At 42.8% G+C, this 27,941-nt stretch overlaps 1 protein-coding gene across 1 annotated transcript; it reads right to left on the bottom strand.

The window, feature by feature from the left end:
* Positions 1 to 243: 243 nt before the first annotated feature.
* Positions 244 to 27,752, bottom strand: STAG3 (STAG3 cohesin complex component). Its single transcript, XM_024571295.3, has 34 exons — positions 27,700 to 27,752; positions 26,761 to 26,940; positions 25,576 to 25,678; positions 25,025 to 25,141; positions 20,192 to 20,288; positions 19,417 to 19,493; positions 18,929 to 19,133; positions 18,338 to 18,489; positions 16,684 to 16,757; positions 15,754 to 15,877; positions 15,131 to 15,229; positions 14,840 to 14,919; positions 14,399 to 14,506; positions 14,025 to 14,139; positions 13,757 to 13,862; positions 13,465 to 13,568; positions 13,134 to 13,226; positions 12,919 to 13,008; positions 12,468 to 12,668; positions 12,295 to 12,365; positions 12,100 to 12,187; positions 10,607 to 10,687; positions 10,432 to 10,524; positions 10,122 to 10,290; positions 9,863 to 9,999; positions 9,181 to 9,282; positions 8,489 to 8,637; positions 8,128 to 8,256; positions 7,871 to 8,028; positions 2,843 to 3,017; positions 2,473 to 2,574; positions 2,094 to 2,172; positions 943 to 1,002; positions 244 to 671 (listed from the first exon to the last, which is right to left on the bottom strand). The coding sequence occupies exons 2-34, from the start codon at positions 26,931 to 26,933 to the stop codon at positions 663 to 665; spliced, it is 3,720 nt and encodes a 1,239-aa protein (XP_024427063.2). The 5' UTR covers positions 26,934 to 26,940; positions 27,700 to 27,752; the 3' UTR covers positions 244 to 662.
* Positions 27,753 to 27,941: the final 189 nt, after the last annotated feature.

Genomic DNA, 27,941 nt, shown 5'->3' with positions numbered 1-27,941 from the left:
CTACACTGTTCTCAAAAGATAAACTACTCAAAGGCAGCCAGTCTCTCCCCACCTTCTCTGCCCCACCCAATCTCTCAATCACTAAGCAATAGATCCTTGAGAGCCCATATACTGTAAGCACCTGGGTATGTGCAGGGCCGCCCCTGAGCACCACGCTAGGGGACTGGGCAGGGCCATTTAGGGCACCAGCAAAGACCTGATCCCCATCAGTTTAACAATCTCAAGCCACACCTGGGACCCAGCTGACTCAAACATGTTTATTGAGCTAATAACTAGGGCACAAGAGAGGCTGGGAAACATGTTCCAAAAATAAAGGGAAACTGTTATGCTCTTTCAATTCAACACAAGGAGGTAGTGCCCCTCTCAAATACTGAGGTGAAGCCCCCACCCCTCCAAACACAGCAGAAAATAGGCACTCCACTCAAACACAGAGGAACAGAGCCATGGTGCATTAGGGGTGATGGGGCTTAAGGCTTCTCTATGCTATCATCATCAAGAGAAATGTTAGCTTAGAAAGGCAAAGACCACTTCTTCTTCCTCTCAAAAGACCAGGGCTGGAGCTGGAAGAAATGGTTCCTTTTGCTTCCTTTTCCTGTTTGCCTTTTCCAAGTGGTCATACTGTTGAGGTGGTGGGTGGAGATAGGTAGGGGCGCGCAGTCATGTTAGAAGTCCTGTAATGAGAAAGTTGAAAGGCAAACACAGATATTAACAGACCACAGGGCAAAGAGATGACTGCAAGGTCCTACAGATGACAGTTCTATTCCCCTCCTGCCCTCCTCCCAGGGCTAATCCTAAAGCTCTCGAGCAGCTGAGAGGGCAGGCCACAGGCTGTGGCCTTTCTTTCCATCTATTTGGCAGATACACAAAGTACCTGCCAGCACATCCTAAGAACACATAACTCCTCTTACCCTGCTGTCCACAGCCTGTTTTGGGGCCACTCACCTCAAAGTTCAGCTCTGTAGAATCCAAGAGGTCCAATCCAGGCTCACTGGGGTAAGAGGGCTAGGGAATGGGGGTCAAAAGTCAGAAAGGTCCTTCCCTACTCCTATCATTCTGCAAACGATTGCAAAGTTCCTTTTCCAGTAACAAGTGTAAGGGCTGCAGTAGCTCCCTGAAACAGTCAGGGAGAGGAAACTAACAAAGGCAGGGTGTGTGGGAGGTTCAGGCCTAGGCTTCCCAAAGTCATCAGAGAAATGCCTCCTCTTCTGACGTGCTGAGTCCCTTAAATTTGTTCCATTCTGGACCCTGAGAATGGGATTTTTCTTGAGGGGTCTTTAGGAAAGACTACAGAATTTTAATTGCGGCCTTGCTCGCTAGTCTCTGATTTTAAAATGTCATTGTCTGGTTTTCTCTTCTGAGCATAAGATTTCCACTCTCCTGCTTTATTCCATCCTTTCTCCTTCCCCTCAAAGAGAAGGGAGCGGAAGGATAACAGCACAGACACATAATCTTTTTCAGTTTATAATCCTTTTTGTTCTTTTTCATTTTGTATTTTGTGTAAAAGCTTCATTTTAAAGATGAGGAGGCTAAGAGGGGTTAAAACACTAGCTTGATGAAGTCGTAGAACTGAGGACTCTCAGGTCACCTCAAATTCCATGCTTTTCCTACTCAACTCGCAGCATTTCCTCCTGGGGAAGCAGTCAGGCTGGGGTAGAAAAGGCAGTGAGTGGAGGAACAGGGACTGGCACAGCCCTCTAAAGAGACAGAAGGGAAGGCAGGCTGCCCATGTGCCCGTGTACATGCATACATTATGAAGAGACTTAATGAATGGGCTGCAAGACTAGGCTAAATGACCTCCCATCTCTAGCTCCAGGACTCCTTTCAATTTAGATTCAGAGGCAAAATACTTATTTGGACTGCTATTTCAGTCCTTTGGGGTATTTTTAAAAAAATTTCTTTAATAAAAGTAAAATCCCAGCAAAATGTAAAGCAACTTCAAACCTCTCTCCTTTACTCTGTGATGCTTTCAAATAGTCCTAAGTATCTTTCAGGGACAAAGGCATCATCAGGACTGATACAGCAGAATCACTCTAGTTTCTCTTTCTCATATGTGTGTCTCATACGAGGGAGAAGGGAATGCTGGGTCCACTCACCTTGTCTGGATCTTGCCATTCTTCACCTGACTTGTTCTGAATTTCTAACTCTTCTTCATCCTCTTCCATAAGGCTGAGTCTGAGGGCAGTAGCAAAGAGGTTTCCAAACTGCTCTTTAAAGACTCCTGAGAATTTCTCAGAGGCACCCCAGGGAGCAGTAAATACAGCAGGGCTCTAGGTTCCGACTCCTGCTTTAATCAGCAACTCTACTCTTACCACAGTTTTATATACCAGAGTTCCACATTATATCGGAAAGAAGTGTTCTGTGGTTAAAACAATTCCACAAAGCATCAGCACAGAAGCTCTGGATAAGAGGAGAACCCCGTCACCATGGGTAACAGATCTGAAGTGAAGACAGAATATAATGAGAAAAGCTCACCGGGTCAGCCGGTTGCCCAGACCAGGACCTGAAGGGTTGAGAGCAGTCTGGAAATGCTGTGCACTCAAAAACCTTGACTTCTGGGTGCCTCTAAGGAGTTGGCTGTTAGGAATGATGTAGGATCAGTGACAGGTATGTAAAAATAAAAGGTAAAAAGAAGAGATAAGGTGGCCAGCATTAAAGGGGAGAACAGCTCAGAGTGTAGGGAAACAGAGAAAGTGTAGAGCTGAAAACTTGAAAAGGATTGGAGGAGGGTCTAAGAATGAGGGAGTGCTGCAGGGGAGAACACCACAGCTAAAACAGCAAGATGGAGATGGCAAGACACCAAACTAGGAAACCAGACACCCAGACTCTCCCTCTCAGCCCTCACCGTTGGGTAAACTCTGATTCTGAGCCACCTTCTTCTTCCGTCTCTTCCAATGCCCCCAAGGGCTGCCTATTCTTCACAGCTGTGGAGGTAAGGGTGGGTGTGGGTGGGATGCTGTTCAGCTGCAGGCTTTCCTCCTGGGATGAAGAGATGTCCTCTCTGTGCTGCCTGGAGGAGCCTGCAAAGAAGCAGATATACATATAAACTAGACCAGGACTGCCATGGACAGTTTCATTTTTTCAAGACCTGGACTTTGTTTAGAAAAGGTTAAGAAGGGAGTGGAAAACCTAAATGGCCTCATTACGTTATGACTAAAAAATGAGTGTAGCCTTACATAAGAAAAGAATAAGGACTATAGAAGTGTATCTAGCTCTTTCCATCTCCAGCCAACACAGTAAAAGAAGCTGCCACCACGTCTGCCTACCTGCAATGATGGTCATACAGAACTGCTCCAGCTTTCTGATAAAGAGGAAGAAGTAGACATATAGCACAGACCCCAATAATCTGAAGGCACACAACTCCTTCTGCTACAATAGGCTGATTCACCACCAGATGGTGGGTACGGAGCCCATGGCGGATGGCAAAGGTGTGGTGGTCGTCATGAAGCAGAGATGGGGCTAACGAAAGCTGCCACCTCCTATGTGCAAACCACCATCAACAAGAATGCCTGGGCCATCCTGAGCAGCATCCAGCACACGATCCGCAAGAACAAGTACTAGTTGGATCTGCACGTGGTCCCTATATGCAGCGCCATCACTATCCTGGGCAGCCAGAAGCCCATGATGGTGAAGAGGAAGCAGGTCCACCTCACCAAGAGCTTTCACGCACCACAAAGCAATAAAGATATCAGCAACTTTTCTTAAAAAAAAAAAAAAAAAAAGTCCTGGCTGGTGTAGCTCAGTGGATTGAGCACAGGCTGGGAACCAAAGGGTCGCTGGTTCGATTGATTCATCAGTCAGGGCACATGCCTGGGCTGTGGGTCAGGTTCCCACTGGGGGCTACCTGAGAGGCAACCACACATCGATGTTTCTCTCCCTCTCTTTCTCCCTCCCTTCCCCCCTCTCTAAAAATAAATAAATAAAATCTTAAAAAAATATTTTGAAAAAGACATGGAGGGACCTTAAATGCATATTACTAAGTGAAAGAAGCCAATCTGAAATAAATAAATAAAAAGTATACCTAGGACCTAAGAAAAACTTACTACACAGCTTATAAAATAAGATGGAAAAAGATACGAATATATTTTTCACATATGAACAGTAACATCTGAACATGAATGTAAGAGAGGGTTGGACTCCCTAAGATTGACAGGTCTCAGCTAATAAATGAAGATACTTAAGGTCCTATTCATTCAAGATTTCTGTGGTGAGAAAAAGCTTAAAATGGCAATAAAGTTTTGGGACCTGAAGCTATGATAGAAGGGGTAGGGGGCTAGAAATGGAATACTGGGTTTTCAAAAAGCCAGAAAAAAATGAGATGATTGCAATGTAGGTGCAATGCTGGTACGAAGGGTAAATAAAGAACCTAGTTAAGAATCTCTCTCCTGCGGAGATCTGAGAAGGTAGAGGAGAAAAAAGAATCCAAAATGTCTCAGAAAACCCAGGTAATACTATTTGAAAACATGAGTCAAATTTATATTAATATTTGTCATCTGTAAATATTCACACCCCTACTGCCCTCCCCCCTTATGGCCATGCTTGTACACTGACACCAATAACCTGGAAAAGTGAGGAAGGGGAGGGCTACAGATAACAGGAGAGCGCCACAAGCATGAGCTTCTCACCGCAGAGAGGAAACTGTGGGCCCCCAGGTGGATCCTTCTAATCTCCCCAGCCTACTAATGGCATAATTCCCAAGCACTCAGCCCTTGAGCCCCTCCTCTGCCCCACCTTCACCGGCTTCCTTAGCCATTTAGCCTCCACACCTTTAAATACCAACTCCCAAATTCATCTCAGCTTTTGCCTCTCCCCTAAACTCTAGATTCCTACTCCCAGCTGTCTGTCCAACATCTCCACCTGTAAAAACATGGCTAATACCAAAGTCCTGATCTCACTCACAGCCTTCCCCATCTCCTATCAATGCCATCCCTCCAACTGTTAGGCCAGAATTCTTGGAGGCACCCTCAACTCCTCCGTCTTGTATCACACATCTGGTTTGTCAGGAAGTGCTATTAGTGGTATCTTGGAAACATATCCAGAATCTGGCCATTTCTCACCACCTCTGCCACTCCCCTCATTGTATCCTGTCTCCCCTCTCCTCTGTACTCCTACAACAGCCTCCTCAGTGGCTCCTTTGCTTCTACCCTTGCCCTCTAGTCAATTCTCAACACAGCAGCCAGAAGAGTGCTTGTAAGACATAAGGCAGGTCCTGTCACTCCTCTGTTCAAATCCTACAGTATTTTCTCATTTCATTCCACGTAAAGTCCAGTCTTTACTCTGTGCCATACATTCTGGGCTCCTATGACATCTTTGTTCTCATATCCTACACAATCTCCATTCGGTGATTATGTATAGCCAAGGAATGTGCCAGACACGCCCCCTATCACGGCCTCTGGATGGGCTGCCCATTGATAAACTATTCTGATATACACCTAGCACCCTCTCTCTTTCTTTAGGTTGAAGGAAGAACTCTGCAAAGCTTCCCTCTGATCACTCTCTACACGCCACAATCCCCACCTCATCAGTGTTTCTTCATCCTCTTCCCTTTTTTCCCCGGCATATCATCACTACCTGACACTCTACAGAAAGAGATATCTGTCTTTTTTTTGTTGTTCACTGCTGTTATTTCCAAAACATGGTGCTCAATATGCATCTGTTGAATGAACAGTGGAACCAATCTTCTTAGTGTCATCCTACCTTTACAAACCCTGTATTAGGCAAACCAATCAGTACCTCCATGTGTTTTACCTAAAGCACAGCTTCCTACATTTGCTTATGCTCTGCTGCTGGTCCATGGTACTCATTCTTCCTTTGTTCAGCTTATATAAATCTTACCCATTTTTTAAAAATTTGTATTGTTATTCAATTACAGTTGTATATATGCCTTTTCTCCCCATCCCTCCACCCCACCCCAGCTGAACCCACCTCCCTCCCTCACCTCCACCCTCCCCCTTGATTTTGTCCATGTGTCCTTTATAGTAGTTCCTGTAAATCTTACCCATTTTTTAAGCTCCAGCTTAAATTCCATATTCTTGGTAAAACCTTCAAAGATCAACTAAACTTAAAGTGATAACTTCCTTCCCTGAATTCTTTAGCATTTATCTTTAAATTCTCAAACAAGAAATTATCATTTACAGGTGGCTATTCATAATTCAGATTTTCTATAAATGTATTTTCTCTCTTTCCTATTAGATGGTAAGCTGCTTAAGGATCCTTCACGGTCTCTAAAACACCTAACACAGTATGTTGCATACAGTAGGTCCTTAACAAATAATTTATTAGCTAATTGATTAAAATAAACTTTCCTGGTAATATAGGAATTTTAGGTGGTATACTGAAGACATTAAAAAGAAGTCATACTCTCCCTCCCAACATATACAAAAATTAACTCAAAATGAATCACAGACCTAAATGTAAGAGCTAAAACTAGAAAAGTCTTAGAACAAAGCATAGGTATAAATCTTCATGACCTTGAATTAGGCAATGATTTCTTAAAATGACACCAAAAGCATAAACAATGGAAGAAAAATCAAGTAAGTTGGATTTCATCAAAATTAGGAACTTTTGTGTTTCAAAGGAAGCCATAAAGAAAATGACAAGACAACCCACAGAATGGTAGAAAACTTTTGGATATCCTATCAGATAAATGACTTGTATCTAAAATATATAAAGATCTCTTACAACTCAACAATAAAAAGACAAACCAATTTTGAAAGGAGCGAGGGATTTGAATAAATATTTCTCTAATGAAGATACACAAATAGTCAATAAACACATGAAAGATACTCAGTATCATTAGTTATTAAGGAAATAAAAATTTAAATAACAATCATACCAATTCATAGGCACTGAGGTGAATAAAATAAAAAACACAGACAATAACAAATACTGGCAAGAATGTGGAGAAACTGGGGTCCTCATACATTGCTATTGGGATTGTAAAATGATGTAGGCACTTTAGAAAACAGTTTGGTAGCTCCTCGAAGAGTTAAACATGGAGTAATCCTATGATTGAACAATTTCACCCCAAGAGAACTAAAAACATATGTCCCTGCAAAAAACTTGTACATGAATGTCCATAGAAACATTATGCATAACAGTAAGAAAGTGGAAACAAACTAAATGTTAATCAACTGATGAATGGAAAAATAAAATGTGGCCAATCCATACAATGGAATATTATTCAGCCATAAAAAGGTATGAGGCACTGATATATGCTAAAACAGGGATAAAACTGGAAATTATTATGCTAAATGAAAGAAGTCAGACACAGAAGGCCATGTATTATATGATTCCACTTTATAAATCGTCAAAAAATAGGCAAATCCAGAGTTACAAAGTAGATTAGTGGTCCTGCCCAGGGTTGGGAGGGTGGGGAGAACGAGGAATGACTGCTACTATTTTAATCACATCAAACTTGTGATTTCTAGGATGTCACTTAAGATGACACTACATAAGAAATTTAGTTTAAAGAAAAAACCCTTAGGTGAATTATAAGGCAGGTAATGATCTGAAGGTAAAAAATTATGAAGGTTGTGTAAAAATATTTATAATTTGTAAAATCACAGAATACAAGGGGCACCCCAAATGTACAGATCTTAGCTCAATCTTTGGCTTTTTCATTAGTTTCCAAATCATTTTTCATGGAGGTTTGCTTTTTTAAGTTGGCTAAATAGACCTTGATAAAATGAGTACCCTTAATGATAGTAGATGCTCAATGAAGTATTTTTTATTTAACTAAAGGCAAAAGTCTGAAGTAGGCAAAAAATCATATGCTGCTTATCTACATAGCGGCACTAAAGGAAGCAGTGCTGGGGACCCTGAAACCTGTACACACAGCGTATACACACAGGACACACATGTGGCACTTTACCTTCAATGCGCCTCTTCTTGGAGTGGGGGTAGCCCTGAGGGTTGGTCTCTGCTGTGTTCTCTACAGGGCTGAGGGAGTGGCAGTAAGTGGTGACTGAACTCCAGGGATGGCCAGGGGCCTGGGAGACACGCTGCAGACACTTTTCCAGGTAGGACAGTCTAAGCAAGGGGTGGGATGAAGAGGCTGAAATGATCCCTGGGCCCTCACCGTCCCCTTCTTCCCCAATCTACATCTTTATCCACCCACCCACAACTTACAGTAGCTGCTTGTCCTGATGGAAAAGTCGGGGGGAAAATTCTGAAAGGAGCTCCAGGAATGCAAGATTTGGAGGCTGACTGGAGGATCCAGCTGGAGGAAGCTCAGACAAGGAGAACTTGATACCTTCCCTTAGTTGAGCAGAATTACTTTAGGAAAACAGTCCCTTTCCACTTCCGTCCCAGGGCTATCCAAGTGTACCCTTCTCCTGCCCTCTAGCTTGTCTCCCATAGCTACCCACCTGCCAACCTGACTGCTTGTCCTCCCTCTAAAACCTTACTCCTAGCTCTCCCTATACACAGCGTTTGGCTTAACCTTCTTAGGAAAATTCAAAACACTGACTTCCAGCCAATACTGCCTTACTTGTGTAGCATGACCACAAGGTCACGGTTCTGTAGCTGCTGGGGTCCAAAGCTCAAGGCAAACCTCCGGGCTAGGTCCCTCATCTCCATGAAGGCTGGAAGCTCATTCAGGCCCTGGGGCCCCTGTTCCTGCAGCAGTTCTGTGTACAGCTGTGTCCAAGACACATGATACATTTGAGAGAGGGAGGAATAAGGGGGACACAGAGAAGCAGAACATTCCCTTCTCTGCCTAGAAATTCTGAAGGGCTTGGGATGCTGTCTGCTACTTTTACTCTTTCTTTCCTCCTAGGACACTATTCCTACGTCTGACCCGTGCATCAGAGAAAGCTTTCATCCCTGCTCTACAGCAATAAAAAAAAAAAGTCTGTAGTAACCAAAGGAGGCTGAGAGATAAGAGATTTTTAAAAATTAGAAATTCCCTATCACTTTATTGTTGGGGTTCCTAAGTCCCATCTACTAGTTGAATTTCTATAGAGTTGGGGTAGAAACTGTCCTTCAGTTAAATACTTTTTATGGGTCTATTAGTTAAGAGAGAAATTTCATATAAAGTAACAGCAAGAAATAAAAATAAAAAAAACAAAGTTCCTGCTCTTAAGGATCTCACACTCTAAATGGCTTCTGGTGAACAGAGAGTCTGTAAACTACACAGAGGGCATGCCACAGTTCTGAGGCACTCCAGGCAGAAGAGCGTACCTGCTTGAGGCTCAGCAGCAGGATTTGGGAACAATGACTTCGGTCAATCTGTCTTGCTCTAGTTAGTGTTTCCTTGATGATGTCACCATAGTCACTGTAAAACTGCGGGAAAAGAAATGGAGAAGACAGTGTACGACTACAGGAAAAGATTGTTTCTGTTTGGTTTCTTCCTTCACATTCCTAATTAAGTCTCCTTCCAAAAATGACTTAGTGACACCTTCACTATTTGTCTGACCCCACTAGAAGAGAAGTTCTATGAAGCAGGAACTTTTTTCTATTTTGTTGAAGGTTTTGCCCTTAGTGTTTGGAATGATGCTTGGCGCGTAGTAGATGCTCACTAAACAGAAATCAATACAATGGTGGGTTGCAGAAAGGAAGATACACATCTAGGCATCTTGTGAAAACTGATCTCTTTTTTTTTCCTTTTTATATTACCCTATTCCAGAGACTGGGTTCATGCAAAAAGATAGTTCCTCTCCAATGAACTTCCTCCTCCTAACAACTTTTTCTCCGTAACTGTTTACTACTAAGTTTCTTTTCTTTCTTCCTTTATTCTAAACTCCCATTGCTTTTTCTCTCCTACTCTTCCTTTAAGCCTGATACCATAATCTCCCCCACCCTCTTTCTGTAGTGCTACAGAGTCTGCAGTCATGCCCGTGGTCGGCTTGGTGCCACACTGTACCTTGTTATAGTGTTTGAAAACATCTGAAGCTGCATCCATCTCCAGCACCCCATAAATCAACAGCTTGCAGAACCCTGCCAGGAGGCGGCGCCGCTTGTGCAGCTGCTCTATCTGTAAATGGTCCTCCTGGGAATGACCTGGCTCATATCAAATGCAGAATGGAAATACAAGAACCACAGGTTTAGGCCTCTTGTCCTATTTGCCTGAGGTAGGCCCAAGCCCCAGACCTTCCTCAGCCCCAGGTATACAATTCCTGTACCCCTGCCCAGTTCTCCAGGCTGGATGAAGATGTGGTCCATGAGGAAGCTGGCTAGCTCAGACTGCAGAGTAGCTTCAGGAACAAAGACAAGGGACCTAAGAAAATCACGTCCCCCTACAATCATCTGAGGGCTGAAGATGAGAAGTAGATCACTTAACAAGACAAAAGCCTGTGAGGGAACAAAAAGAATGCTTAACAGCGTCAGAACATAGACCAAGATCAGTGTGACACAACTAATTTCCCCTTAGAAGGGGACTGCTCAGACAGTGGGAAGTCTTGCCTCCTTGGTCCCTCTTGAATAAATGCTCACCTGTTCCTGGATCTCAGGATCCACATCTGAGAGGCAGCTCTGGCAGAGTTCGCAGAAGGCCACCATTCTGCCCTTCAAACTCAAAAGCTGTTTCTGTGGAGACAGTGCCTTCAGGGGAAGGAATGAAGACACACGCTCCTTCATTCCCACTCCTCCTACTCAGGCCCATATTCACCTGGGAAGCACCTGCTCCAGAAAGGTGGGTTAGTGTCCAGAGAATGGAAAAATAGACAATGGTCAAGGCTGGCAGGATCACCTGTAACCACCAAATGTTACAAAAATGAGAGATGGATCAGGAGAGTAATGGGAAGATAGGGAGGGAAAAGGAGAAAGGAAGAGGAGAGACAAATAGGTAGGTGCCTATGAGGTCTGTCTGGAAAAAGTCCAGTCATTATTAATATAACAAGAACAGTTCGTGTGACATCAATGTAACCTGGCAGCCAAGGAGAATGGACTGGAAAGCACATGAGTGAACAATGATGACTTCACTGTACTAGTCAGTGGGGCGGTCATTGCTGTTGAGTGAGCATGTGTATGTACTGTGTGGCCATTGTATTCAAAATGTCTGAGTAGAGCAATGAATTTGCATCCGATTTTGCATTAAACTTGAACACTTCTCCTCGGAAACTATTTAGTTGATACAGAAGGCTGTAGCTATAGGTAAATAGTGACTGGCAGCTTCATCATGACAATGTGACCACTCATGAATCATGTCTCATGCAAAGGTTTTTTTTGCGAAACATCAAATCACCCAAGTGATTCAGCCCCCCCTTCAACCCAGATTTGGTGCCCTGCAACTTGTGGCTTTCCCCAAAACTAAAATCACCTTTGAAAGGGAAGAGATTTCAGACCGTTGATGAGATTCAGGAAAATACAATGGGGCAACTGATGGTGACTGGGAGAACTGTGTGAGGTCCCAAAGTGCCTAATTTGAAGCGAACTGAAGCATCATGTCCTATGTACAATATTTCTTGTATCTTCAATAAAGGTCTCTATTTTTCATATTATGTGGCTGGATACATTCTGGACAGACCTCATACAAGGCAGTAAAGAGAGACAAAAGCCGTGAAGAGAGAAGATGAGATTAAGGGGTGACCCAATTCCTTTTCTGCTATAAAAGAAGTGATTCCAGACAATATTCAGAGGATTTTATCCTGGGTAAAAATGTCACCGCTGCTTAATTTATTTGAAGTCTCCTAGAATCTGCCAGTATTATCCCTGACTCCCGGGAAACCAGAGATGATGGCTGATTTCAGGCATTGAGCAATACAGTTCAGCCCTGACTGATGTGGCTCAGTGGGTTGAGCACTGCCCTGGCAAAGCAAAAGGTCACCATTCGATTCCTGGTCACGACACATGCCTGGGTTATATGGGCCAGGTCCCTGGTTGCAGGCATGGGAGAGGCAACTGATTGATGTTTCTCACACATCAGTGTTTCTCTCCTTCTTTCTCCCTCCCTTCCCCTCTCTCTAAAAAATAAAACTTTTGAAGAAAATAAAAGTACAGTTCACTTTCCAAGAGTGAAATGGAAGGAGCGCACACACGTGATCTTCTTTTGTGTCTGCTCCACATCCCTGGGGCTGGAATTGCCTGGGAGAATTTGCTACCTAGGACACAGGGCCCTTAAAAATTCCTCTCTGCCTCCACATCTTCAACTTGTCTACTTGCCTGGTGAGGGACCTCTCCTGTGTCCACAGCCTTTCGGATGAGTTGGTAGCATGGCTCATAGAGCTCCCATCGAGTTAGGTCGTGAGCACTTGAGGGGGTAGAGAGGAGAGGGAAATGTTACACCAGAACAGAAGGGGAAGAATCAGCTCCACAGACAACAGTAGAAATCAAAGAGGAAGCAGGTGAGCTGCTCACTTGTAGAAGGCAGAGAGGCGCTTCAGAGTGGCTGCCAGGCTATACACCTCATCCTCATCTAGGAAGGATGACTGAGGAAGGAAGAAGGTCCACAATGGGATTTTCCCAAGAACTCACAGGCCCATGTTCCCTGTACTGTAGCCCTCTCCCTGTCACTCAGCCCCAGTTCCTACCTGCAGCAGCTCTTCAAGTTCCTGCTGGAAGCGGTCAGTCAGCAGATCGACTAGCTGGCTGCGGGTAAAGTCCACCCGGCTGAAGAATGTGAACTCAGGATTACAGAGCAGATAGAGGGCATGAGCTCCAGCCTCAAGCACTGCTGGTTCTGCATGCTTCATCACCACCTCCTGGAGTTGCTGTAAAAACAGCTCCAGGTGCTAAAAAAAAATGGAGGGAGAAACGAATGCTGTTAGGGCAGTGGGGAGGACAACTCTTCTGGAGGGGAGTATAGCTAAGGGAGATAGGAAAGACTTTTAAAAACATTAAACTTCAAAAATAAGATACCTAAGAAAGGGAAAACTGATTTTTCAGAAACCCAGGTTCTTGAGAAGAACCAGATACTGGCAGTAGAACCTTTGGCCATAGTAGGGAAGCAGCAAGGTAGAGGAAATATATTTTCCTCCTCACCTTCTCTAAGCGCCTGGTGCAATAGATGTTGAGGTCAAAGTAGTTAAGAAGCTGCAGAAGGGGAGCAACCTTCTCTGCATCAGCTGAGAACTGTGATTGAGAGGGAGACCAACTTGTTATCTAATATATTGGTAATTCTTACTCCTATTCCTCATCAGACGCCCATTTCTTTTCACCCCTTCATTCCCAGATGCTGAACAGTGAGGTAGCTCTACCTTGGCCAGGAGCTGGGGTAGCAGGGGAATGAGGTGCTCAGTCAGTTTCATCTTGTCATCTGCTTGGATCTTACGTTCTTTAGGAGTTAAGCCCTGGAATTAGAGTTATTTGGAGGTGTGGGAAAGGCGTGGAGAAATACTGGTATGTGTGTCCCTCCTCCCCAGGAAGCAAAAGAGTATTCAGCAGCTCCCTTCAGATTTTTTTTCTGGACATGCAATTCTTTGAGGGACAGAGTAAAGGATACCCTAAGCTAAGACTCAAAGATAAAGATTGATAATACCTGTCTGGATTTAATATTGCCAATCAACCCAAGCCACCCCCGTGCCATACCTTCCTCCCAGTGACCCGTCCCACAGGTGGGTGGCCCTCTGAAGCTTGCCGAACACTGGACACAAGGATTTCTATTAGTGTGTTCTCCTGCACATCACCCAGGTCTGGATTGGCAAGAGAATGAAAACCCAGAATCATAGATTAGCCATCTTCCATCTCCAAGTCTTCCCCCACCCTGTGTCCCCACTGCCCATTACACCTCTGCCTTTTAAAATACAGGAAAGAAATCTCTCCCGGTTTCCTACTAGGTGAAAGGCCCCCATCCTGCCCCCAGCTACCATATGACACGCACTCTGGTCCTTCTCCAGAAGCAAGCTTGTCAGACTCTCCCAGTCCTTCAGCTGAGACCCTGCACAGTCCCACAGGCTGTCCACTAAGTAAGCAGCATGGTCATGGAGCTGTGGAAGAAGGCACACATTAAGTCACTGAAGCCACATCAAAACACCCTAGGAAGTGACTACTGATAAACCATGTTTCTTCTTCCTGTAGTGTCAGCTCCCATCCTTCTCTACCTGCAGGTGTTATGCACAACAACCAAACAGCTCCTTCCTATACGTCACCTCACTCTCCACAAAGAAGGACAGCAAAAGGTGGAAGAAAGTCCTCTGGGCAAGTGGACTTCGGCGTCGCTCTCTCCCACTCACCATTCTTGTCTCATATTCAGGGTAGAAGAGCCTGGTAGAATGGACACAAAGAAAGGGCAGAGCACAGGAAGAAATAACCACCATGGAGGAAAGAAAAAAATCCAAGAAGAGGTATAAAGAGAAAAGAGATTCAGAGCAAAGGGAAGCCCCAAGGAGTTGAGAGGGAAAAGGAGACCCTGAGAAGACTTCAGTAGGTATGGGGAGTTCTTAGCAAGATCGGCAGCAGGTGAGGGACAGAGAAAACAACAGAGGACGGTGCTAAAGGAACAAATGAAAGGAGCCCCACTCACTTCCAGTACAGAAACTCCCCTGCCGCAGAGGCCAGGGCTCGGTGAGAGGCATACACAACAGGGTAGATGCTCTCACAGTCTGCATCTGTCAGCACCCCCTCCATGTTCCTGTCAAGAAAAAAGGAGAAAAAAGAGGTGGATGTGGATGTAGTTTTCTGGCACAACTAAGGCTAGAAACAGAAACAGGCAAAAACAATAAGGATTAACTCACAAAGAACTTTTAAATGAAGAGTGGAAGACAGAGGAGTATGGAGAGTTAGAGAAGATAGGGAAATTTCCCCCTGGAGATCTTGCAACTCAGGAATGACCTCTGTCTTTTCAACCTGTACATAAGGGAGAGTCAACCTATGCTAGGTGGAGGGATAGGACTCTGGAAGGGCCTGTCTGATGCTGGAAAGGTACAAGTTCGAGAAGCTTGCTTTCCTATTTCCCATGACTCACTTAAGGATAAGTATTAGCAACCTGACGGCCTCCACTGCCACATCGTACTCTCGGTCCATGACCATGGATACCATCCGATCCTGCAAGAAGGAGAACATTGCTCAAAACTTCACTGTATCCATCCCCAAAATCATATTCTCTTAGAATTTGTGAGATTCCTAAAGAGAGGGTGCAGAAGCAGATGCTGGGATAGCTATAGCTCTATCAGAGCAACAGAAATGGAAAGATGAGGTAGGGCAATGGGAACCACAGGAAAGAGGCAAGCAGAGGAGTACTCTGTCCCAATTTTACCTTGAAGCGGCTGGTAAAGAGCTCTAGGCGTGCAGTCAAGTCCCGGTTGCTATACAACTCTTTGAGAGCCTTCAGGCACTTCAGACGGACCTCTCGATGCTACTGAGGAAAATGGAAGTATGACTGGCTACTCCTCTCCTCACCCTCACCGGGCCTCCATACTATATCCCCCTCCCCCAGATTACTCATTCTGGGCCTGGGTGTCCTCTACAATGAGGATTCTGAGATACCTTAAAGACAATTTACAGCTATCTTATTACTTAAAAAATGAAAAAATCACAGCGATATTTAGCAATCATAATGAAAAGGATCTCTGGTTATCATCCCAGCACCTATACTATACCAAACCATCAATAACGTTCTTGCTTTTTTATAGGGAAAGTCTTTCTCCCCTCGACTCTAGTTTTGAGGTGTTTCACTTCCTGGATAGGTCTTTCTCTCTTCTACCTTATCCTCTCCTCTCCTCCCCAATACTGAAGAAGTTTCAAGGTTCAGTATCTTAATGGGCTGACCACTGATCACTAATGAAACACCTAAGTGGCAGGACCAGGAAAAGCTGAAGTGTCCTAGGGCAGGGGAAAGAATGAGGGAAATGAGGAAAAGGAGATGGCCTCTGCTCTCACCTTATCATGCAGGGTCCAGCCAATATATTTTAAATAGCTATCAGTGAGGAAAGAGGCACTGTAGCTTTGCATCCAAGACCCAATCTCCTCGATGCAGATAGCACGAATCTCAGGAAGAACATCTCTAGGCATAGAAAGATAAACTGACCCTTATCACCTTCTCTCCAAATTCACTTTCCATCCTACCTGATGATCTCTCTGTCACGGAAGAATTTTTCTTGACTGAACACCACGTACCATGCCTTTCATGACCTCTTCCCAATGTAAATATAATAGATAAAAAGTAAACATTTTCTTTCTGTTAACAGCCCATAAAATAGTTAAACTTATCTTTCTTGTCCCCTTTGAAACCTAATTTTGGAAGTTAATTTAACTGTTGGCCAAATAGTGTGAGTGTTTTAATTCCACTTCAAGAAAAAATTAAATCAGCTAAAGGGTTCTGGAAAGGCAGAGGCAAAAAATCTAGGTAAGAATGAGAAACAAATACAGATGCTCTTTTTAACTAATTCTACCCATTTTAACAGTATAAACCTCCTCCGCTTTACCATAGCGAAACAGCATGCTGTGCTTGGAAAAGGCTTTCCAAGCTACACACCCTCAGAAAAGCCCTGCATTTTTGCGTTCCATTCTTATCCTCTCAAGTATCTAGCCCCAGGAAAATGGGAGAGGGAAGGTACTAAACAACGCTAGAGCAAAATAATACTCAGCAATGCCCTATCCTCTTATTTGATCTCCCAGAAGAGCTTATAAGATCCTTTGTAGGTGAGGATAAACTAAACTTTATTAATTTTAAACATGTTAGTTTTTGCTCTAGCTGCATTAGTTCTAAGACTAACCAAATAACTCAGAGTTAAGGAGGGGGCCGTGTTACTTCTACAGACTCTATAACCAAAGACCAGCTTCTTCAATGAGAAGAGCCCATTAACTCACCTATACCGATGTACAAAGACACCCCTGAAGAGGGCATTCATCATCCCCTCAATCTCCTCTTGATACTCTTGGAGCTGAAGGACAGGAAGGAACAGGTCAATGCCTCTTGTACTCGAACAATATAAGGCCACAAAAATATGAAAAAGTATGGCTTCCACCTGCTTCCTATTTATTACAGGACACAGTCTGAACCCTTGGTATCCTATATTCCCTTTAAACCTTCTAATTCTGGAAGAACCTGTATAGTCAACTAATACCTCAGAGGCCTCTTTGCATTTGGAAAAAATAATACTTCCTTTATATCTGGTTATTTTGTTTTTTTCTAAATTTTTGAAAATTTCATGTTTAAAAGAAAAACGAGAGGGAGGCCATTAGGAAGAAAGGTAGATCATCAGTACCGAATTCTACAGAAGTTGGAAAAGGGAGATTGAGAGAAGGCCATTGGCTATAGGGATTAGAAAGTTACTGGTTTGAGAATGATTTCAAAGAAAACTGAGGACTGAAACTAGGCAGCAAAAAGGATTCAATTGAATATTAAGAAAGTTAGGAAACACTTTCTCACAGAAGCAAAGAATTAGGGTACAATTCAAGGGCCTCCATATATTTATAAATGGAGAGAAGAAAACAGCAGGGAAGGAGGGATTAAAGACAAAAAGAGGAATGATCATTGATAAAGCAAGGGCATAGAGAAGTACAAAACAAGAAGACACACTACTGTACATAAGATTTGACACAGAACTAATACACATAAGGTTTAAGAGCATAATTACAATGAAAACTGAAAAACAGAATGAAGTAGGAAGTTTCCTTCTCTAATGTTTTAGCACAGAAGATATCTTTGGTAAGGGCTGGGAAAAGTTAATTAGTACAGTTAGACATGGTGAGTCCTGCCATCTCATGATGGGAAAGTCTCAGATATCGAGGGAGAGGGGGTAGGCGGGAAATCAGTGTCTAGCTCATGAGAGACACAGCTGTTTGAAGTTTTAGTCAGTGTAAAAGATTTTGTTGGGGCTTATGTCCTCCAGCGGTCTTTTTTAAGTTTCAAAGGAAATAAAGCAAGTATCTACTATGTGCCAGGCTAGGTAATTTACTCATCATACTCTCCATAAAAAGGTAGAATTATCTCCTTTTTAAAGGAAACTGAAACTTAGAAGTGTTACATAAGGCCATGGAGCTAGTAGCTAATTGTAACAGAATTTAAACTCAGAAGTGACTGCAGGGCCTGTGTGCTTTCCATTCCTTAAAAACCTGGCTCCCCCCATCTGTGGTGAGCCTTAGTGGTGACCTGTATACTGTACACTTGACGAGAAAGTCAAAACTTAACTCCTCACATGAGATGCAGGCACAACACGTAAACACTTCTAATAATGAATGTAGACAGTGAAAACTGAACAAAAGTGGAACTATAGAGAACTCTAAAATCTACAGTTTATCAATAGAAATGATAATAATTGAGCCCACATCCCAGAAACAAGATGAGCATGAAATGACCCCTGACAGGACAGGTCTATTAAACTAATGCCAGCCTCCATTATTCATGATGCAAAAGGATGCTTGGGGACCTGTGCCTTACCAGAGAGAAGTGCTTGGGGATTGGTAAGGTGGGCTGTGGCAGCAGTGAATGGAAACTGGGAGAGGCGGGAACACTTCTCACCTCTTTCCGTTTCTCCAACAGGCTCTCCAGCCTCTCAGGTGCTCTCTGTCCCGGCCCCTTGTTTCGTTCAGCCTCGTACTGGCGCTGATTGTTGTCTTTGTGCAAACTCAGTTGGAGGGCTACTCTTACCAGAGAGGTCATTAGCTTCATGGCTTTGAGTCAGGAAAAGCAAGATAAGGAAATCATCACTTAAGTCAGAGGAGAGAGGGTAGGTTCAAAGGAGGAGGAAATAAGGGGCAGTAAAAATAAAAGGCTAGAACAAGGTGACCCTCAAATTGCAAGACTCACTGTTCTAGAGTGGACTTTTTCCTCCCTAACCCCTTTGGGCTTCTTTTACTCCTCAGCATATTCCCAGTGGTGAGCTATAAGAAACATGGGAATGCTGGAAATTGTCAAGGTGTTCCATCCACCCTTTTTTACAGTTCCACCAGTGAGAAACTAAATTTGATTTGTGATTTAAAAAAAAAAAAAAAAAAAAAGCATGGCCTTGAAATAAGGATGCAGGAAGGAAAGAAGACCCAGGACTATGGAGCAGAGGACAGTCCTAACAATCCCCAGGAGAACATTTACAGAGTAAAAATGAGTGCTCACCAGCCAAGGTGCTAGTGTGACGAAAGGCACGGACTTGGGAGTCTGACAGGCCAGTGAGCAGGGAGATGAGGTTGTCCATAGGAAAGCCGTCATAAAGGAGACTGTACTGACACTGATAAACCAAAGTCCTCACAAATTCACAGAAACTTCCCTGGAACTTCTTCCAGGATGGGCCTGGAGCTGTCAGGGGATAGTCTCCTGATTCCTACACAGGGTTTATGAAAAGATTGGCAAAGTTATTACCAGGTATTTTGAAGTCACAGGATGTCAAAACCCAATAGTATAGTATGTTATCTTTGTTATACCGCATTTCCTGCTATTTTCAACTCTAGAGGTATATTCGGATAATATCTATGGGTCCCTTTTGCCCCCAAGAGATTGAACTTCTTCTAAAAGTTATCCTATTTCCTAGAATCAGAAAGAAGGGGATAGGGAGTCCTGTGTTTTGAAATAAGAGTGGCATAATAATCTTGGTCTTTTCCTTCCACCTCATTAAACTGTTCTGTTAGGTGCTGGATGATCTCCGAGTTGGACATCTTCTTGAACATCTCAGGAGTCACAGTGCCTAAGGAATGGAGGAGATGAGATATTTACAAGGAAAATAACAAGACATCATGACTCTTTAAATATACATCTGAAGATGAGCTCAGGAATATATCAAGAAGAGCTTAGGTGGGGAATCAGAAGACCCAAATCTTCTATCATCTAACTGTGTATCTGATATAAAGCAACCACTCTAGAAAACCCAAAGGAATCAATCGGTGGAAAACTACAGTTACAAAAAAAATCCAACAAACAAAAAACAAGGACAGCAATAAAACAACACCAGATTCTGGATTCTTATAATACAACCTGCCTAAGACTACCTGCCCCAATAAATTAGGTCATGGACCCCGGGGGCCCATAGCTTCAGTGAAGAAATATGCAATAAAATGGCTGAAGAATAAGGAAGAAGAAAATAAAATATTAGTTCATCAAGAGAAAGGAAGACTAAAAGGTGTCTGATGGCCCATTTTTAATTTGTAACTACCATTAGTATGATTAATTACTTTCCCCCAAAGGGTCTTGTCCCCAAACCAACAGAGTTCCCTACTGGATCCCTATTTGCCAGTTAACAAGGTAGTTAAATAAGTGAAACTTTTCTTATGATTTACCTTCTCCCTTCATTTAGGAAATGCCCAGCCCTACTTGTCTAAATGGAAGAAAGTTTCATAACATAGGAGCAGAAGGCTGGAGACCAGAAAGAAGTAGGAGTTTCCTCACCTTTACATCCACAAGATTGAATGAAAAAGTTAATAAGCTCCAGGAATGCTGCCTCTTGGTTTTGCTTGTAGCTCTCCAGCCACTCATCCACCAAAGACTAGGAAAACAATGTGGATGATTTATATTTTTGGCAATATGACAATCCTGTATGATCTTCCCAATTGAAGCATATAAACTTCTAATTTTTAAAAACATCTTTTAAAATTTATTGAACTGGAATGAAAAGTAAAATTCTGTATAGTTTAAAAATGAAGTGAAGGCAGTGATCCCTAGAGATAAGCCAACTGACTTTTGCCCTGAGGGTTTCTATTAAACCCTGGGAACCCCGACTTTCTGTCCAGAAGGCGGCATGGACATCAAAGCATAGGAGATGGAGCCTAATGACTTCCCAAAAGGAGGCTCCTGCACAGAGCTAGGTCCTGCAAAGAGTCACATACTCATGAAAGCAAGATGAGAAATAAACCTATGGGTCAGAAGAAGACAACAAGAAGACTATCTTGCTATGATCTTAGTGTGAGGTGGAGAGAAAAAAAGAATTCTCCTTTGAGAATTCATAACCATACGCCAGTTCACAGGTCTGGATACGCAGTCCAGATTCACACTCCCTATATGATCAGAATAATTGCAATCAGAGAATTTAATTAAAAGTGATTCTGGAGTGTCCCCAGTCAACTACCAGAAGCAAATGCAGATTCCTCTCTTAAGACCCAACTTCAACCCAGACCCCAAAGAATTCCAGCATACAGAGCTCCATGGAAAATGAGTAGATCACCGTAAAACCTAGTAAAGAAACAAGGTAGTAAAAATAAGAATCAGCAGGAAAAACAGACAACAGAATTATATTCACAGACTTTAGATACTGAAGTTATCACAGATTATAAAATTGTTATGTTTACTATGATTCAAGAAATGAAAGAGAAGCCTGAAGGTAGAAGCAAATAACAATTAATTTTGAAAAGGCCCAAACAAAATTTGTTGTGGTAGAAAATGTAATAAATAAAATTTAAAACTTCAAGGAATGAGTTAAAAGCAGATTGGGCCCTGGCTGGTGTAGCTCAGTGGGTTGAGCACAGGCCTTTGAGTAAAAGGATCACTGGTTCGATTCCCAGTTAGGGCACATGCCTGAGTTGCAGGCCAGGTCCCCAGTAGGGGGGTGCAAGAGGGGCAACCACACATTGATGTTAATTAAAAAAAAAAAAAAGGCAGATTGGACACAGAAGATGAGTAAACTGGAAGATTAGGCGAAAAAAATTAGCCAAAATGCAGCCCAGACACTAGGAGAAATAATGAAAGAGCTATTTATAGACATGGAGAATATAGCAAGAAGTTCTAATGGTAATCTAGAAGATAATATTTGAGAAAGAGGCAATATTTGAAAAGAACTTTCTGTAATTGTTGAAAGACACCAATCCTCAGAGCCTGAACACTAACAGATCTCAAGCATGACAAAACATGCTTTAAAACATCAGAACATAAAAGCAAAAACAGTCTTGAAACAGTCACAACAAAAGGAGATTACTTACAAAGAACTGGCATTTAACACTTACAAACAAAAACATACATTAGCCCCTAGCCATATATGGCTATTAAAGTTAAATCAAATAAAAATTAAGAATCCAGTTCCTAAGTCACACTAGCCACACATCGAATGCTTAATAGCTACATGTGGCTAATGGATACTGTACTAGACAATGGTGACAAAGAACATTTCCATCCTAACAAATTGTTGTATTACACAGCACTAACTTAGACTGATAGCTGACTTTCAGCAGCAATAACAGAAGTTAGAAGGCAGAGAAATAATATTTTTAATGTGCTGAGAGGAAAGAAAAAGGTCATCTTAGAATTCTATACACAGCAGACAATCTTTCAAGAAAAAGGGTAAAGAGCCCTGACCAGGTGGCTCAGCTGATTGGAGTGTTGTCCCATATATCAAAAGGTTTACAGGTTCCAGCCCTGGTCAGGGCGTATATCTAGGTTGTGGGTTCAATCCCCAGCTGGTGCACATACGGGAGGCTACTGATTGATGTTTGTCTCTCACATCAATGCTCTTCTCTCTCCCTTCCAAGTCAGTAACAATATCCTCGGGGAAGGATTAAAAAAAGAACAAAGGCAAAGACATTTTATACAAGCAAAAAATAAGTTTTTTAACAAACTCATACCAAAAGGAAATATTAAAAGATAAACATTGGACAGCAAGAGAATGATTCTGTACAGGAGATCTGAGGTTTGAGAAGGAACGACAAAGAAAAGGATAAAAATATAGTTAAGTATAAACAAATATTGTATAAAATAGCAATGTCTAATTTTGTGGAAAAAGAGGAATGGACACAACTAAACCACTGCACACAAGTACATAAACTGGAAGGGAAAATGGAATTAAAATGTGCTTAGGTACTTCTGGAAGGCAGAAATCCAAAAGCAAGGAGGAAAAGGGGAAAACAGGCAGGAAAGGCAAGATAAAGTGAAAGTACATACAATGGTAGAAATAAATTCAAATATATCAGTAGGGACAATAAATGTAAATGAATTAAACTCTTGTTAAAGGAGAGATTGGACTTCGGTCAAGATGGAGACATAGGCAGACATTCTTCGCCTCCTTGTGCAACTACAGAAAGATTACAACTAGAACTCAAAACAATTAATACCCAGAACTGTCAGAAAAGTGAGCTGTATGGAAGTCTGACTACCAGGGATTTAAAGAAGCCACATTCATCCAGATGAGTGAGAGGGGCAGAGTCAGGAGGTGGCTGGACAGGCATGGAAACATGGTGTGGCACAAAGAGACGGCAGTGGTGACAGAATGGACAGTCCCACATTCACGTATGGTGGATAAAAATCGGGAGGGCTACCTTGGGAGTGAGCAATCCCAGCCCCAGGCCAGACCACACAGCCCAGAGTTCCAGAGCCTGGAAGATAAATCCCGGTAACTTCTGGCTGTAAAAACCAGTGGGGGTTGGGGTGGCAGAAGGAACTGTCAGATTATCAGGAGACTCTATTTAAAGAGCCCATGAGGACTTAGAACATATGCAAACCCACCCACTCTGTGATTCAGCACCAGAGCAACAGCTGGAAGAGTGCCAGTCACATACAGGAAGTGAGTGAAATGATGGGAAATGGGCAAACCTCCAGAAGCCAGGCAGTGGCATTGTCCCCTCTCTGAACCCTCCAGACAGAGCCACAAAGTAGTGAAGGGGGTTGCCCCACCCTGGTAATTACCATTTGGAGGGTTATCAGCTGGGAGGGGGAAGGGGGAGAATGAGGGGAAAAGGTTCAGGGATTAAGGAGCATAATTAGTAGGTACAAAACAGAAAGGGATGTTAAGAATAGCATAGGAAATGGAGAAGCCAAAGAACTTATATGCATGACCCATGGACATGAACTAAGGTGGGGGATTGCTGGAGGGAAGGGGGACATCAGGTTGAGGGGGGCAAAGGGGAAAATTGGGACAACTGTAATAGCATAATCATAAACATATTTTTAAAATAAGTAAATAAAAATATAAAAGAGAGATGGCAGAATGAATTAAATAACAATCTAGATGTATGCTGTATGCAGCAGATTCCAAACATACCTAGAAAGTAAAGAGGTAGAAAATGATATGAGGCAAATACTAGTAAAATATAAAGCTAGTGTAGATAGGTTAATACAAAACAAAAAAATTTTTGTCTTAATGTATAAAGAATTGTCAGTATACCACAACAAAAGGTTTGATTTACTAGGAAACAAAACCTCCTCATACTTAAGGCAAAGATGGATATGAATATAAAAAAAGTAACTGAAAAAGTCACCTTTTTAACATACCTCTTTCTGTAACTGATGTAACAAACAGACCAAAAACAAACAAACAAACAAACACACCCCAAAACTCCCTGAGTCAGTAGAAATACCAAAGCGGTATCACATTTAACTCTTTCATCTCACATACGAGAACACTGGACCCAACAACTGAAGAACACACATCCTCAAGTACATGTAAACTAGTTTCCAAAAAAGACTAAATGCTAAGTCATAAAGCTAATCTCCAAGCTTCAAAGACCACATTTTCTGACTACAGTGCAATAGTGTTAGAAATCATGACAAAAATAAATATAAAAACTCAGTATGTTTGAAAATTTTAAACTTCTAAAAACTATAAAAACCTACACTATACATCAATATGGGTGAATGTCAAACAATTGAAATAATTAAGTCACAGAAGACTATATAAATGATTCATTTATTTAAATTAAGGAACACATTCATTGGTGATAAAACCACAAAAAACCAAGGAAATGATTAACAGAAAATTCACGCTAGTGGCTGTCTCTGGGTGGTGAGGGGACTTTGGGGGTAGGGTGGAAAAAAGATAAACAAGGGCCTCGACAGCACTATCAATATTTCACTTCCTGAGCTGGGGCTGGAGATCTGGGTGATCATTTAAAATTTTTGTAAACTACATAAAAGCCTCATATACTTTTAGATGATAACAGAATTGTAACAGGTTATATAAAAAAGAAATGTGGGGAAGAAAAAAGGAATTAGGTATAATTGTCAGAGTGGAACTAAAAAATGACAAGGGTGAACAGGCTGCCACCCATATCCAAGCCCTCTCTCTAGATTTTCCAATGCCTCCTTGCTCTGTAATAGTTAGGAAAGGAACTATCTCTCCCATCCAAGGTCTCCCTTTGTATCATTCCAAGGATTCACTTCATGGTCTTATCCGCCTTTCCTGATGTAGGTTATATTCATTAAAATGCCCACATTAAATTAAGTTTGAAGACACTTGTCCTTATCTTTCCCCCTACAAAGAGTGAGATGGAATCAAGAAAGAGAAGTGGGACACTGTTTTACCTGCATGTCACTTTTGGCAGCTTTCACAGCATCAAAGAGATCATTGGCTGGTGGCTCTGACTCTTTCTGGCTATGGCCCCGTACCATTTGAGACCCCTTCTTAGGGTGTTTTGCCACCTATTAAGTATAAAGAGATCAGGGACATTTTTAAAAAGTGGAAGTCACATTAACACTTGGTTTCATCATCACATAGGTAGGCTTAAGCTGCCAATCACACAGCAGTTTGAGTTACTGACTCAGATCTGAAATAACTGATTTTAATAAATAACTTTATTATTTTTTCCTTTTAAAAAATCACTTAGCCCCATAAAGAATGACTTGTTCATTTAATTAAGAAACACATTCATTGGTGATAAAACTACAATGAAATATTCCTCTGAATCCTAATACCCTCCTCTTTTATCCTTTTCTCTTCAAAATTTGCCTTCTCCCTCTTAAAACTCTTTAAGTCTTGTTTTTTTCATCACACATTATCTCCTGAGCCTCTTCTAGGTTTCCTTTTGCCGCTTCCCAGACCAGGTTTGAAAACAAAACAAAACTGACTGACTTACTGGGGTTGTTTTCAGTGGCCGTTTTGCTGCTCTCTTCTTCACATTGCGTCTCGAGCTGTCTTCAAAGTCACTGCCTTCATCAGCTGACAAAGAATCACTATCCCTATGAGGGAGTGTGGTTCTCCTTAGATACAACACCCCAGTTCCTCCACAGAAAAGGGTAAATAAATTATAACTTCTTATCAATCTCTAACCGTGCCCCTTCTCCATGAAATAGTTATTCAGATTTTCTTTAAGAAGAGATGAGGTTACTGGTACCCCGAAGTAGGGACAAAGCCTTAAAGAAAAACTCACATGAATAAAGCAATGAAGATGAAGAATGAGGAACTAAGGTAAGTGAAAACAACCCTTTATTTTACTAACAGTCTCTCTGAATAAAAAAGTCAAATGATATTTACTTAAGCAGGCAGGGTATCACTGCTGTGTGAAGAAAAATCAGCACGGCTTGGGGATATATTACTCATACATAAACAGGAGATAGATATGGGCCTGGAGTTCAATCTCACCCTAGAAACAAATTCACATGTCTGATTGATTAGAGTTAAGTTTATAACATAGATATAATCTGGTCCTCAATAGTAGCACTGACAAAAACAGAAGTGATTCAGAGGAAGCCAACTGAAAGAACGAGGGGATAAATCAGATCCAACTGAAAGAACGAGGGGATAAATCAGATCTTGTATAAGATTATATATTTTCCTGCAAAGATTAAAAGAACAAGTTATTCTAACCTTCACCAAAAAGGCTCAAAAATGGTAACAAATAAGGATAGATGAACCTATATATAAAATCCCCAAATAAAAGCACTAGAGGACATCAACTACCAGAGCATATACTATATGTCAGGCAACAAATACAGAACTCTTTACTTCCCCTTCCCCTCTCCCCCTGGCCCCACGAGAGATTGTGCATGCTGAACATAAAAACGTATTCGAGAAAGGTTTCGACAACTTGGATGATGGATTTAGAACAGAATGTATTATTCTTGATCTGCATAACGTGGACAGCAAGTAAAAACACACACCAGAACTGGAGGAGTGTCACTGCTGTGCACCAGAAAAACATCTTCTACGTTTTCATGTAGTCACGCCCTTTCCCCTACTAAGGCAGTAAAAAGAGCGGAAAGCTGCCGACCTTGCAGTAGAAAGCTGGACAAGGTAACAATCTCTCGCCAACTCCACTCACCCCTCCGAAGCCCGGTCCAAGTCCCTGTCATCACAGGGCACATTGACATACAAACTGGAAGGTGCAGACAAGCCCCTCTGTCCACTTCCCATTGCTTGTTGCAGTGGGGAGGACGCACTGCTTGGGGAGGAGGAGCCGTGGAACCAGGATGAGGAGGATCGAAGGGTAGGCATGGTCCAGCTGGGGGAGGAAAGAGAGGAAAAGGTTCCTATCCAACCACTTCCCCAGCTCTGACCACCCCCTTTCTTTCCAAAGGGACTGCTCTGGAACTTGGGTTGGGGCGGGGGGGCGGGGCACAAAAAAAATAGTAAGCCAGAGTCTTGACCTAAGGCCCGAGGGGATTAAGGACACCACTGCCCCAGACAGACGCAGACCACGGGTTTGGAGTTACTCTCCGAGGGCAGAGCAAGGCACACACACCAGAGCAGCCCAAAGCAGATCCCTCTCCAGATTCGGAAGCGTAAATTGACTGGCGCAAGTGAACCAGATCACACATTACAAACAAAAAATTAAAAAGTACCCAGAGTTTTATTTCTAGCATGGAATGGGATATTTTTAACAATTTGGGGGTGGAGGCGCCATTAGAAAAGAGCCAGAAACACCGGACGAGCGAAGGAAAACTCGCATTCTCTACTTTTCTAGATAGTGGTACTTCTGACCCTCCGTGGGGTAAGTTTCTTTGGGCCAAGAAGGCTTCTAACCGCTCAGGAGAGTAACTATCAGTCCCACGGGTTGTAAAGACGGAGGCGGCCACTGAGGCATGGAGGGAAATGCCTGTCTGAGGGCCCGGAGGGCTGCAGGTGAAGGGGTGGGGGCGTATTCTCGGGTCAAGGAGGAGCCTCACTGTCTGAGCCGGGAACAGCAATTCTGACTGAGCAGGGTTGAGGAAAAGTCACCACCTGGGGGGGGGGTCCCAGGTGGTCTCCGTAGTCACCCCACCTGCGACACAGGAGCCCACTGCTTCCCTTCCTGTGGCCGAAGAATCCAGAAAAACGCGGGAAGGCTCAAAGCGCGTAGTGCGCAGGCGCAGGCCCAACGTCTAGCTGCAGGACTGGTAATTGTCGCGAGGCTTGGACGAGTGAGAGCTCGTGCTCGCTACGTTTCAGTCACGCTGCTCCGGCAGCCTCGTGCGGCCGCCAGCTCTACCGCGTGCCGGCCGGTCACGTGGGCTCAGGCGCGCC

The sequence above is a fragment of the Desmodus rotundus genome, chromosome 1 (genome assembly GCF_022682495.2).
Source record: "Desmodus rotundus isolate HL8 chromosome 1, HLdesRot8A.1, whole genome shotgun sequence".
In the NCBI taxonomy this organism is placed as follows: Eukaryota; Metazoa; Chordata; class Mammalia; order Chiroptera; family Phyllostomidae; genus Desmodus; species Desmodus rotundus.
This window is presented reverse-complemented; position numbering and strand designations above follow the sequence as displayed.